General features: G+C 54.0%; 1 protein-coding gene across 5 annotated transcripts; it reads left to right on the top strand.

The window, feature by feature from the left end:
* The first annotated feature begins 2,902 nt into the window (after positions 1–2,902).
* DNAJB2 (DnaJ (Hsp40) homolog, subfamily B, member 2) lies at positions 2,903–10,216 on the top strand. Of its 5 annotated transcripts, none has more exons than XM_008587451.1 (11): positions 2,903–3,028; positions 3,301–3,398; positions 4,035–4,144; positions 5,185–5,238; positions 5,422–5,544; positions 6,356–6,448; positions 6,665–6,767; positions 6,950–7,020; positions 7,859–8,062; positions 8,683–8,997; positions 9,324–10,216. In XM_008587451.1, exons 2-11 carry the CDS (start codon positions 3,334–3,336, stop codon positions 9,332–9,334), a joined length of 1,149 nt encoding a protein of 382 aa, XP_008585673.1. In that variant the 5' UTR covers positions 2,903–3,028; positions 3,301–3,333; the 3' UTR covers positions 9,335–10,216. The 5 variants fall into 5 exon arrangements, with proteins under 5 accessions (XP_008585673.1, XP_008585674.1, XP_008585672.1 ...); XM_008587452.1 differs by having other exon boundaries at positions 2,903–3,045; positions 8,800–8,997; XM_008587450.1 differs by having other exon boundaries at positions 2,903–3,045.
* Positions 10,217–11,630: the final 1,414 nt, after the last annotated feature.

Here is an 11,630-nt window from a genome sequence, read left to right as displayed (position 1 = left end):
CCCTCCCACCAATGTTTGAGAATGCCTCTGCCCACAGCCTTGCCCATACAATGTATTAAACTTTTTGATGTCTGTCAAGAAGTGAAACAAAGTATTTTGTGGCAGCTTTTGTTTGTAATTCTCTAGTGAATGAGATAGAACATCTTTTCATGTTTAAAAGCCAGTATTTCCTCTTCTGTTGGCTGTCTGTGCTCGTTGCCCATTTAAAAAATTGCATTGTTCATCTTTTAGTATTAATTTGTTGGATTTCTTTGTGAACAAAAAAAATTAACCCTCTGTCTGCTAGACGTGTTCTATATAATTTCTCTCAGTTGTAATTTGACTACAACCCAACTAGATTTTCATCTTCTTGAGCATAGGACCTGGAATTTAAACCTCTGTATTCTTATTATTAATATAATGCCACATACATGTAGGTGCTAGACAAATGTCTGTTGACACAAGAGGAGTAAGAAGAAAAATGCAGAGATTTGGAAGATTTTGGAGTGACCTAACCTACTTCTTCCTCTTATGCCAAGTCCAAGCCCTTAGTCTTCAGGTCAGTCAGGACTCTTGTTGTAAAGAGCAGAAGGTAACTCTGGCAATTTTTAAAAAGCAGGCCGCACTCCCCTTCCCGCCCACACACAGGAAAATTAGCAAGATATCCGGTAGTGTGCAGAAGAATCAATGCAAGGCCGGCAAGCAAGGCTCAGCAAACAGGCAGGCACTAATGGAAGCTGCGCAGCCATAGTCAAGGTCAGGACACAGGACAGCATGTGTAGGAGACCCCTGTCCCCCTCCGCTCACTGCAGTGACCCCACCTCGGCCAGGCACTGGGGCTGACATTTCCTTTCCAGACACTAGAGGCCGCTGCAGGCTCCATCGCCACCATCAGCGCAAAAATTAATTTTCAACCACCCCTGCTTCTCTAACTTGCTCCAGATACAAAGTCCCAGCTTATGGCTTTTGCTTTTACTCTTAGAGCCGAGAAGCCTGGGAGAGCAAGCGTTGGGGCTTTGGGGCAGATGGCGGCCTGTGTCTATTAGGAACAATGCAATGGGAATTCCCTAAATGTAAGTGGAAATTCCCTGAATGTAGGCAGGAGGTTCAGATGGTGGGCAGCCAGGACAACTGGATAAATGAACACCATTTTCTTCTCTCATGTCCAGCTCAAGCCCTTCTCTTTGGTGAAGCATTCCTGGGTCACCCTGCCTGGACTCACATAATCATTTCTGCTTGGGCAAACCTTCAACCCCTAGAGTGTACTTAACCAGGATATGTTAAGCATATGATTAATATTTTTCATCTTTATGCCTTATAAATGCTTCCTAAGGAATTTTCATTAGATTCTAAGTGGGTATATGGAGTTGCAGAGTTTATTCACACTAAGCTCAGATGGGGCAGGAACATGTGGCTTATTTAGCATGTGTAACTGGTCTGTCCTGTGCATAAATCTTGCATCTGCTTGAGAGTGGAAGGGTGTTTTAATTCTGTTTAATTCAAAGAGATCCCTGAGGGGCTTACTACTGGAAGTGTGTCCCATAGACTAGAGTCTCTGTACCTCCTGGGAACCTGTTAGGAATGTGGGATCTCAGGTCCCACCCCAGGACTGCTGAATCAGGATCTGCATTTTAACAGTGTTCCCAGGGGGTTTGTGTGCACAATTTTTTTTTTTCTTTTTGTCTTTTTTCGTGACCGGCAACGGATCGCAACCCTCGGTGGTGCCCCCGCTCCTCACTCAGCCAGTGAGCGGCCGGTCTGCATGTGGGATCCGAACCCTCGGCGGGAGCGCCACCGCACTCCCAAGCGGCGCACTGTAGCAGTGTGCCACCGGGCCGGCCATTATGTACCAATCTTAATTTGGCTTTCAGACGACCCTAGGCACTACCTACATTTAGGGAGAAAAAGTGAGTCTTCAGAGGTTTTCCCAAATCTCACAGCAGTGCCAGGTTGCAAACCCAGGTCTGCGTGTTTCCAAAGCCTTGGGGTTTCCCAGTGGGCTATGTAGATGGGCTGGTATTTTATCAAGTTTGAGTTCTGTGAAGGCAGGGGTTGGGCCACACTCTTCTTTGTACATCCTGGTAGCATCTAGTAAGTAAAAGATGCTCAATTAATGCTGGCGGATTAGCCTGGCTGGTATCAAGCAGGAGCCAATTCTGGAAAGTTCCCTAACTTTCTCATGAGGCCTGAAACTGGAAATCGTTTCTGAGGTGGAACAGACCCACTCAGGATCAATTTGGGAAGAAAAACCCCAAGTCTGGAGATTTCCTTTTTACTGTTCCCTTTAGCCTCGCCTCCCCCAAATGTGTCAAAACTGTCAACAAGAGATTTGCATCTGTTCATTATTTAATCATTCAACAGATATTTTGAACCCCAACTATTCTAATAAATACACTGAGAAAAAGACCCAATTCCTGCTCCATGGAATTTACATTCTAGTGGGAGAGGTGAACAGTAATCAAATAATCAAGCCAGTCAATGCTCATTTGTGCCTCTGATAAGCGTGAGGAAGGAAATGCCATGAGATGCTGTAAAAGGCAGGTCCGACCTACTGCGGGAAGTCAGGGCAGCCTCTTTTGAGGACCTGGGTTTGGAGCAGGGACCTAAAGAAGGGAAAGAGTTAAGTCCAGAGGGGATCTATGAGTCCTCGAGGTGGCGATGGTCTCCAGGGTGAGTAATCACGGATCAGCGAGCATGTTTATAAGAAAGCGACAGAGGGACCAGGGGCCGGCGGCTTGTTGGCTGACCCCTTCTGTGTGTGCGCGAATGCGTCACGCCTGGAGGGATGGTGCGGGCCGCGGGCTCCCAAGTCCCATCTGGGGATGACGTCGTACTGGTGCGATCCCGAAATAGACGGCTCCGCCCCCATATCCCGGCAGCCCCTGCAGCCACCCCCATCCCCCGTCCCCGCCCGGGGTGACAGGCCGAGCCGGCCTTCTGCCGGTCTCCAGTAGTTTCCGAGCCGCGGACGCGCGCGCACAGCCAGGCCGACGGCTCCTGCGGGGGCAGGGGCGGGGCGCGCACGAGGCCCGGACGCCCGGCGGAGGAGGTGCGGCGGGGGCCCAGGTCAGGCCGGGGGCCCTGGGCTGGGCTGCTGGCGGTTGGGGTTCCGACAGGGCTCCCCGGGCCTGGGCACCGAGATAGCCTTTGGCACCGGCCTGCGGGGGCAGATAAGGCTGCGGAAGTCGCCTAGTCACCGGCCGCGGGCAGAGGGCGGCGGGCTCCGCTGCCACCTCCGAGGCCTCCGCCACTCGGAGGGGGGGTTTCCAGGCGCAGGGACGGGCTCTTGGCTCCCGCTGCCTGACTGCTTCTCTCCCGCAGCCCCGAGGAGGCCCGCCTGACCACTGGGTTGCCATGGCATCCTACTACGACATCCTGGACGTGCCGCGGAGTGCGTCCGCTGACGACATTAAGAAGGCGTAAGTGCCGCGGCGGCGCTTCGGAAGCCCCTCACCTCGCCCCCCACCATGGGGCCCTCGCAGACACACCTGGAGCTGAGGGAGCCAGGTCCTTAGAAAGCACTGAGGGGGCTCCCTCAGAGTGACACCTGAAGGGAGGAAGGAGACCCTTGGAAGAGTGGAGAAGTTCGCCTGGACGCTGCCCTGTGGGTCCTTCTCCGGTGGCCCCCCTCCCCTCCCTTTCACTCCACTGCTCCTCCAACCCCCAGCCCCTAGGTGTGGGCTTTTTCAGGATGCAGTGCAAAGACGCCCAGGCTCTGAGAGGAGGAGGGGCCGATGTCGCTCTACTCTCCGTGGCCACATGTGCCCCCGGCCTTGGCAGCCCTGGTCCAGTGAGCCCCAGGGAGGGGTTAGGCCGGGATTTTCTCACCCTCACATTATCATCTGCTCATAAGTATGGTCCTAGCACTGGCTGCAGAGAGGAGAGAGGAACGCCATGAAAACATCGCGACAGAGGCAGCCTTGACAGCTGGGGTAGATGGGATCCCAGTGGTGAAAGGACAATAGTGGGCTAATGAGAAAATGGGTCGTTCAGTTCCTTGGTGGGAAGTACCTGCAATTGTCCCCTGACACCCCCTCTGAACCCACTTCCTGCAGGTATAGGCGCAAGGCCCTACAGTGGCACCCAGACAAGAACCCGGACAATAAAGAGTTTGCTGAGAAGAAATTCAAGGAGGTGGCCGAGGCATATGAAGTGCTGTCTGACAGTAAGGGCTGGATCAAGGCAGGGCCCAGCACATCACCCCCACCCACTTCATGCCCCATTTCACTCCTTCCCAAAGCCATGCCTCTGCCACCCCGGTCTCCTCCGTGCCTTTTTCCAACCTGGCATTTAAGTCTCCCCTCCCCCACACATGCACACAGGGACAGCTCAGTGTCTGCTCCCCAGGGTCTGGTAGGAGCAGCATGGCCTGCCAAGGGGAAGGAAGCAGGACAGGGAGCGGATGTGCACTGACTTCTGTGCCAGACACCATGTGTACTCTCCACGAGTCCTCACAGCCATCCTGTGAGGCAGGCTTTATCACCCCCATTTATAGGCAAGGAAATTAACTTGCTCAAGGTCACACAGAGCTGGACTATGAATCCAGATCTGTCTTTTACTCGTTCATTCATTCACTCATTCAAAGAGTATTCACCGAATGCTTATGGTGCCAGGCACTTGTTGGGTGCCAAGGAAACAGTGGAGGACAAGCAGGCACTGTCCTTGTCCTTAGGGGTTTCTCATATTCTGGCCAAGGAAGACTGGCACCAATCAGGTAAATACAGAAACAAGGTTATAGATTGTGAAGAGTATTCCAAAGCATAGCAGCAGGGTGATGTGACAGGGAACAATGGGCACCCGATTTTGTTAGGGTGGTCACAGAAGGCCTCTCTGAGGAGGGGACATTTAGACGACGCCCTGATTAATAATAACAGTAACAATTAGCTAACATTTATTAAGCACTTACTGTGTGTCAGGCACTATGCTAAGTAGTTTACGTGGCTTATCTCATTTAATCTTTGCAACACCCCTAGGAGGTAGGTGCTGTTATTATGTCCATTTCACAGATGAGGAGGGACCAGCTGTGTGAAGGGCTGAGCTGCTGCTAAAACCTATTGGCCTAAAACCCCTGGACACTGTGCTGCCCCCCAAATTTCAGTCTCTGGGCAGTCCTCTGAGGGTCCTAACCTGGGAGGGGAGGCCGTTATCCCAGGGGGAGGCCGTTATCCCAGAGCGAGGGAGAAATGATCTGGTCTCTCTTTCCAGAGCATAAGCGGGAGATCTACGACTGCTATGGCCGGGAAGGGCTGACAGGGGCAGGTAGGTGGAGTGGGAGTGGGGGGGTGGTGCCCAGGGATGGAAGTGGGTCAGGGAGGAGGGGGGAGGGCAGGTTCTTGCACTGGATATGCTCTCTGAGGCTCCTGGTCATGCCTTAGGTGGGATCCCCTGGCTCAGGGCAAGATGCACGCCCTAAGCCACCTCCTCACCCTGCCTCTACTGCAGGAACTGGCCCATCTCGGGCGGAAGCTGGCAGTGGTGGGCCTGGCTTCACCTTCACCTTCCGCAGCCCTGAGGAGGTCTTCCGGGAGTTCTTTGGGAGTGGAGACCCTTTTGCGGAGCTCTTTGGTGAGTTGACTCAGGAGGCCCCTGAGGGGCTCAACTTCCCCCTCTTGGCCTGCCCTTCTATCAGCTGGGAGGCCCTTAAGTAGGAAGCTGAGAGGCAAGGAGAATTCCAGACAGAAGAATCAGGTTGGGGTGGGGCGTGGGGTTTGGGGGTGGGTCCAGTGAGAGCTGGGACAGAACCTCACACATGCCAGAACCCATGTGACCCAACAACAACACTTCACAGACTCGCCTTAGTAAATGACAACAGTACATTGTTAGCCTCCAGTAACAGCTATGAAAGCAAGCCTCGAAGCATCATGTGACAATAATAACAACATTAACCTTAATCTTAACAACAGATACCATTTTTGAATGATTAATATGTGCCAAGTATTTTACATCCTCTAGTGAACCCTGGGTGTGGGTAATTTTATCCCCATTTACAGATGAGAAAACTGAGGCACAAATAACTGGCTTAGAGTCACACAGAAAATGGTGGAGCTGGGACTCCTAGCTGTGCCTGCCTCGTGTCACATCGTCATTATCTGCCTGCACTGGAACGGCTGTCTGTCCTTTCTCCCTCTTTCTCTTCCCCCCTTCCTTCCTTTATTCTTTATTGTAGACAGAATTAACCAGTGAGTGTTTTTACATACAGCATTAAAAAGGAATTTGATTTTTAAGTTAGCCCAACCAAAAACAAACAAACAAAAAAAGAGAGAGAATGTACCCAGTTGTTTAGCAGCTTGTGTTTCTAGACTTAAATGCAGGGGTCACACATTTCTGGGGGGGAACCTCTTCACCAGATGACTGTTATTCTGTTTACTTGTTGCAGATGACCTGGGCCCTTTCTCGGAGCTTCAGAACCGGGGTTCCCGACACTCTGGCCCTTTCTTTACCTTCTCTTCCTCCTTTCCTGGGCATTCCGGTAAGCACTGTCCCTTCCCATTTTTGTAAGCTCTGAGTCTTGGAACCCCTGGCATCAGCTTGTTGCTTTTCCAAGCCCATCTCCTGTACCTGGAGCCCTGCCTCTGCACAGCTGCGCAGGAGGCGCACCGAGGTTCCTGGCCCTTGGTGCCGGCAGCAGGCAGCATACAGCCTCCACCTAACAACCTCCCTTCCTCCTCCTTTGTCCCGATGCTAGATTTCTCCTCCTCATCTTTCTCCTTCAGTCCTGGGGCTGGTGCTTTTCGCTCTGTTTCTACATCCACCACCTTTGTCCAAGGACGCCGCATCACGACACGCAGGTGAGGGCTCCTTCTGGGGTCATATAGGGTGGAAAGGTCTGGGGGGAGGGGAGAGGTGGGAGTTGTGTACAAATAGAAGTCAGCTGCTGAGGGCAGGGCATGGTTTTCAGTGGCCAGAGCCTGAACCAGCAGCTGCAAGACTTGGGCACTGCTGGTGGACTGAACTGTGTTGTCTCCCACAGAATCATGGAGAATGGGCAGGAGCGGGTGGAAGTGGAGGAGGACGGGCAGCTGAAGTCAGTCACAATCAATGGTGAGGAGCGGCTTCGCCATCCAGTCCCTGGCAGCAAACCCCACCCCTAAAGCGCCCTCCCCAAACTGCTCCTCTCTGAATTCCCGTGGAGCTGGGAGGGAATGGCAGCCACAGGCCAGACTGGCAGGATCAGAGAAGGCAATCCTGGGGAAGGGGACAGAGGAGTCTCAGAGTGCTGGCTGATCACCACCATCATTAGTGGGGTGCTTTTCATTTGCAAAGGACTGTACTGTTTTTAAAGCACTTGTACATATACAACGTCCCTGGTATTCTTAAAGCATCCAGGGGAGTAAGCAGGGCTGATGGTATTTGCCCAACTTTTATTTGAGGAGGCCAGGCCACAGCATGGTTAAATGACCCTAACTCCCAAGTAGCCCCAGGCCCAAGACTTTTTCCTACCAAGTAAGGGGTATAGCCAGGAATCAAACTCAGGATGCACAATTCCTGGTGCAGAACGCCATGCTATACAGGATTGTCACCATGGCTAACCTTCCATGCCTACCAATTGTGGAAGCACCAAGTTCCAAGTACTAGACATGGGTTGTCTTATTTAATCATTGGAACAATTTGAATATGTGGGCACTTCCATCACTCCCATTGTAAAGATGAGGAAAAGGAGGCATAGGAGGTTGAGTGACTTGCCCAAGGAGACAGAGCTCTTACCTGGTGGAGCTGAATACCTCCCTGTGCCCATAATCACTACCCTAGGTTCCAAAATGAACACATGCTGATTCCAAAAGGGAGGCTGGAAGGGGTCAGGGTTGTTACTTCAGGAGGCGGCTTGGCAGGACGCCCCTGGCCTGGGTCAAGGGCCTCATGGTGGCTGTGCCTCTTGCAGGTGTCCCAGATGACCTGGCACTGGGCTTGGAGCTGAGCCGTCGTGAGCAGCAGCAGTCAGTCACCTCCAGGTCTGGGGGCACTCAGGTCCGGCACACCCGTGTGTCACACCCCTCTGACAGCGACCTCTCTGAGGATGAGGACCTGCAGCTTGCCATGGCCTACAGCCTGTCAGAGATGGAGGCAGCTGGGAAGAAACCGGCAGGTGGGCGGGGGGTGCAGCGACGGCGGCAGGGGCAGCCCAAGGTCCAGCACCAAAATCCAGGCATGCTGGGGACCCATGGGGGTGCAAGGGGCGAGGCAGCCAAACGCAGCCCGTCCCCAGAGGAGAAGGCCTCTCGCTGCCTCATCCTGTGAACACCAGGCCCAACCTGACCTGACTCAGGTCTTGACTGGGGGTCTGGCACACTGTCAGGGGAGCCAAGTGGAGTGTGGCCTGAGATGCAGGGGCTCGTCTCCAACTCCATGCTCCCTCCACAAGTTCCCTTCTGGCCCACGGACTCTGCTGTGGACTTGGGATTTGCTGTGCTCAGCTCAGGACTCATAGGTCCCTGGGAAGCCAGGGTGGGGGCGTGTCAGGGAAGTGGGAGGGAGGAGCCAGGATCTTCTTGGATGGGGAGTTTCTGAGAAGTATTAGTGGTTGGAGTTGGGCCTTTGTGCCCAGGTCCTCTGCCACCTTTGTTGCTGATGGTGTCAAGGAAGGAGGACTTGGCCTGGAGTTCTCTGAGCCCAAATTGGCAGCTACACTGGGCAGCAGTGCAGGCTGAGTGGAGTCTCCCGCTCTCCTTGTCCAGCTGCAGACACCCCACTCTGGTTTCTGTGCAGCGTTGAGCTCTGATGGTCTCTGTTGCTTCCCTTCTGGTGCTGTTTCTCCTTCCTCCCACTCTTCTCTCTGCAACTCCCTTCGGGCCGCACCGCTTGCTTTCACTGCCGCCTGCCTAGGACTCCCTTCTCCTTCCTTTCCGAGAAGGCCTCAGTGTGGCGAGGAAGATGCTGGGGCTGGTAGGGCCCTGAGGTCTTCTGGGGAGGCTAGCTGGGTGGGACGGGAGCCTCTCAGAGTCCAGATTCGGAACCGGAGTCCACTCCTCCTCCCTTCCTCTTGCCGCCTCAGCCTGCCCCTGGCCTCGGGACTAGGCAGAGGTGAGGCTGGCTAACCCTGGAAAGGTGGGATAGGGCCAGGGTAACCCAGGAGGGAGGCCTAGGAGGGGACTGTACCCCCCACCCACCATGCATCAGGGCTCAGGGAGAGGCCACACGGCTAGCCCAGGTCTGCATGCTCGGCTCCATCCTCCACGGCTTGCTGCTGACCCTCTCTCCTGTCACCCCGCCCCCGCTCTCTCCCCAGATGTGTTCTCAGGGCTCAGGGAGAGGCCACACGGCTAGCCCAGGTCTGCATGCTCGGCTCCATCCTCCACAGCTTGCTGCTGACCCTCTCTCCTGTCACCCCGCCCCCGCTCTCTCCCCAGATGTGTTCTGAGCTGGATGGCCGGGATCCAGAATCGCTGCACGGTTCCAACAGGACAGCGCTCCCCCATGCGCTAGGAGGGGACACTCCATTCCTCTCCCTCACCCATGGCTGAGTTTAGTGCTGTAGTGACGGGGCCTGGGTGGTGGGTGGGGCTGGGTGGGAGGCATCAGTAGTCATCCTGTGAACTCTCTTCCCCCTGGATCTGGTGCTGTCTCTTGAGTACTACAAGTCCCAGAATGCAATGCACTGGCCTCATTTCTGGTATGTCAGGCTTGGGGGAAGTAGTGTGTGGTTATGGAGCTGTGCATCTTGGGACATGTAGTTCCAGTCCACACAGGCCTGTAACTCCCTGTGAGATGAAGGTCTTGTCTTTTGATTTGTCCCTGGCAGGGGTGGCGAGAATGTGGGTGAAGGGGGAATGATCAGAGCCTCAGTTCCCTTGACACCTCTCGCTAGCCCCAGGGTTAGAGAGTGGGCAAATAAAAGCCCTGCACATTTGGGAGAGAGTCTTTTCCTATGGGCAGCCTGGGGTCCGAGGAACAAGCCAGGAAAGGCAGCAGACTAAGCAGGGCGTGGGCTCACAGCTTTGAAGGAAAGGCTGTCCTTGTGGGGCCTGTGTGGCCAGGATTGGCATGTGAGGGGAGCTCGGGCATGCTGCTGCTTGTATGGCTTTCTTTGGCCCCGACCCTGCTACCCATTCTTTCTCTCCAACATCATGAGCTGCCTCTCCTCCCTGTCTGGGGAGCCCAGTGGCCAGGGAGGGGAGTGGTGGAGCCGGGGTGTTGCCAGCCTGTACGCTGAGCTTCAGAGACCTATCAAAGCCAGCTGGGCCAAGCTCAGACAGAGGGAAACACTGGAAGTCAATAAAACTGTTTTGAGACCTTGGTGGTACACTGTGTTTCTGTTCCTCCTTTCCAGGTTGGCCCAGGAGGGACCCTGTGGGCCCAGTGGGTGACACTTCAGGCCTTACTTCTTTTATGTCCAAACAGCTAGAGGGGCAAGCCTTGTCAGTTGACAGCAGAAGTCCCCTCTTTGACCAAGCTGCCCTCCCCAGGGATGTTGTGCAAACCTGAGAAATGCTTACATTCTTTGCCTTCACCTTGGAAGCCCACAATGGGTTTTCCCCAGCAGCTGATGTTCCCCTAATGAGGGGACTCACCACCAATACTCCATGGCACAGCTAGGACCAGACTAAGTTGAAATTCAACTGAAGCCCCTTGGCAGTTTTCTTAGCTCACAGCCAGAGGAGTGAGCCAGGGGCACATGGAGCGGTACAATTCCATCCTACCCTGTGTCCAGGCCCCAAACTCATCAGGGCCCAGGGAGGAAAAAGCAGGCACCCCTCCCCTTCTATCTCCAGCCATGGGACAAACACTTTTCCGTTGTCAGGCAGGGTAGTAGAGCTCTGTATTGCCTCTCTTCCATTCCAGGACAGGCTCTCTGCTTCACTTTCAATAGCAGAGGGCCTATAATGTATTTTTCTCAAAGTGAAGCAGCAGCCTGCCCTGAGACGAATTTCAAACCCCCCTCCCTGGAGAGAGAGAGAGACTGACTGCTGGAAGTATGCAAAATGGCTTTTTTCCCCACTTCTAGCCTTTGAGATGTGTCATATATTGGAGATGAGCCTCAGCAGATTACAGGTGCGGCAGTAGGAGGGTCTGTGGTCTGCTGGCTGGTCTCCACTCCCTGCTCTGGGCAGATGGTATTTGCCCTAGTTTTCATTTGAGGAGACTGAGCCTCAGCAAGGGTGAGTGGCCCTCTCAGGTAAGCCCCAGACCCAAGGCTCTTTTCGCCTCATTTCTATATACACCACCTTTGTCCAAACCACCTCATGACATGCAGGTGAGGTCTCCTCCCAGGATCATATAGCATGGAGGGTTCTGGGCGGGGGGGGACAGAGAGGAAGAAAGTGTCCCTAACCCCCAGGAGAGTGCCTGTTCTGACATCTCACAGGCCTGGCCTAGTGTCACTGTCAGAGATTTGCTATAGTTTTGCCTAAGGTGTGACAGGCATCTTGCCAGTGGCCCCTCGTTCAGTCCTAACCTCAATCCTGCGTGACAGATGTTATTCCCGAGGTTGAGGGGCAGGAAGCAGCTGCCCTAGAACTGAGAAGAGAGGCAATAAAGAGACTAAGCTGCCTGGTTTCGAATTCTAACTGCACCACTTACAAGTTGAGTTACTGCAGGCAAGCTCTGTGCTGCAGTCTCTCCGTCCCTCCATAGGCTCTGTCGTGAAGGTTAACTGAGCTTGTACGGAAAGTGCCCTGAAGGCTGCTGCCGCACAGGAAGCGCAGCATGAAAGCTAA

This window comes from Galeopterus variegatus, unplaced genomic scaffold (genome assembly GCF_000696425.1).
Source record: "Galeopterus variegatus unplaced genomic scaffold, G_variegatus-3.0.2 Scaffold4400, whole genome shotgun sequence".
In the NCBI taxonomy this organism is placed as follows: Eukaryota; Metazoa; Chordata; class Mammalia; order Dermoptera; family Cynocephalidae; genus Galeopterus; species Galeopterus variegatus.
Note: the sequence above shows the minus strand (reverse complement) of the source record. Positions and strands in the feature narration are given on the sequence as shown.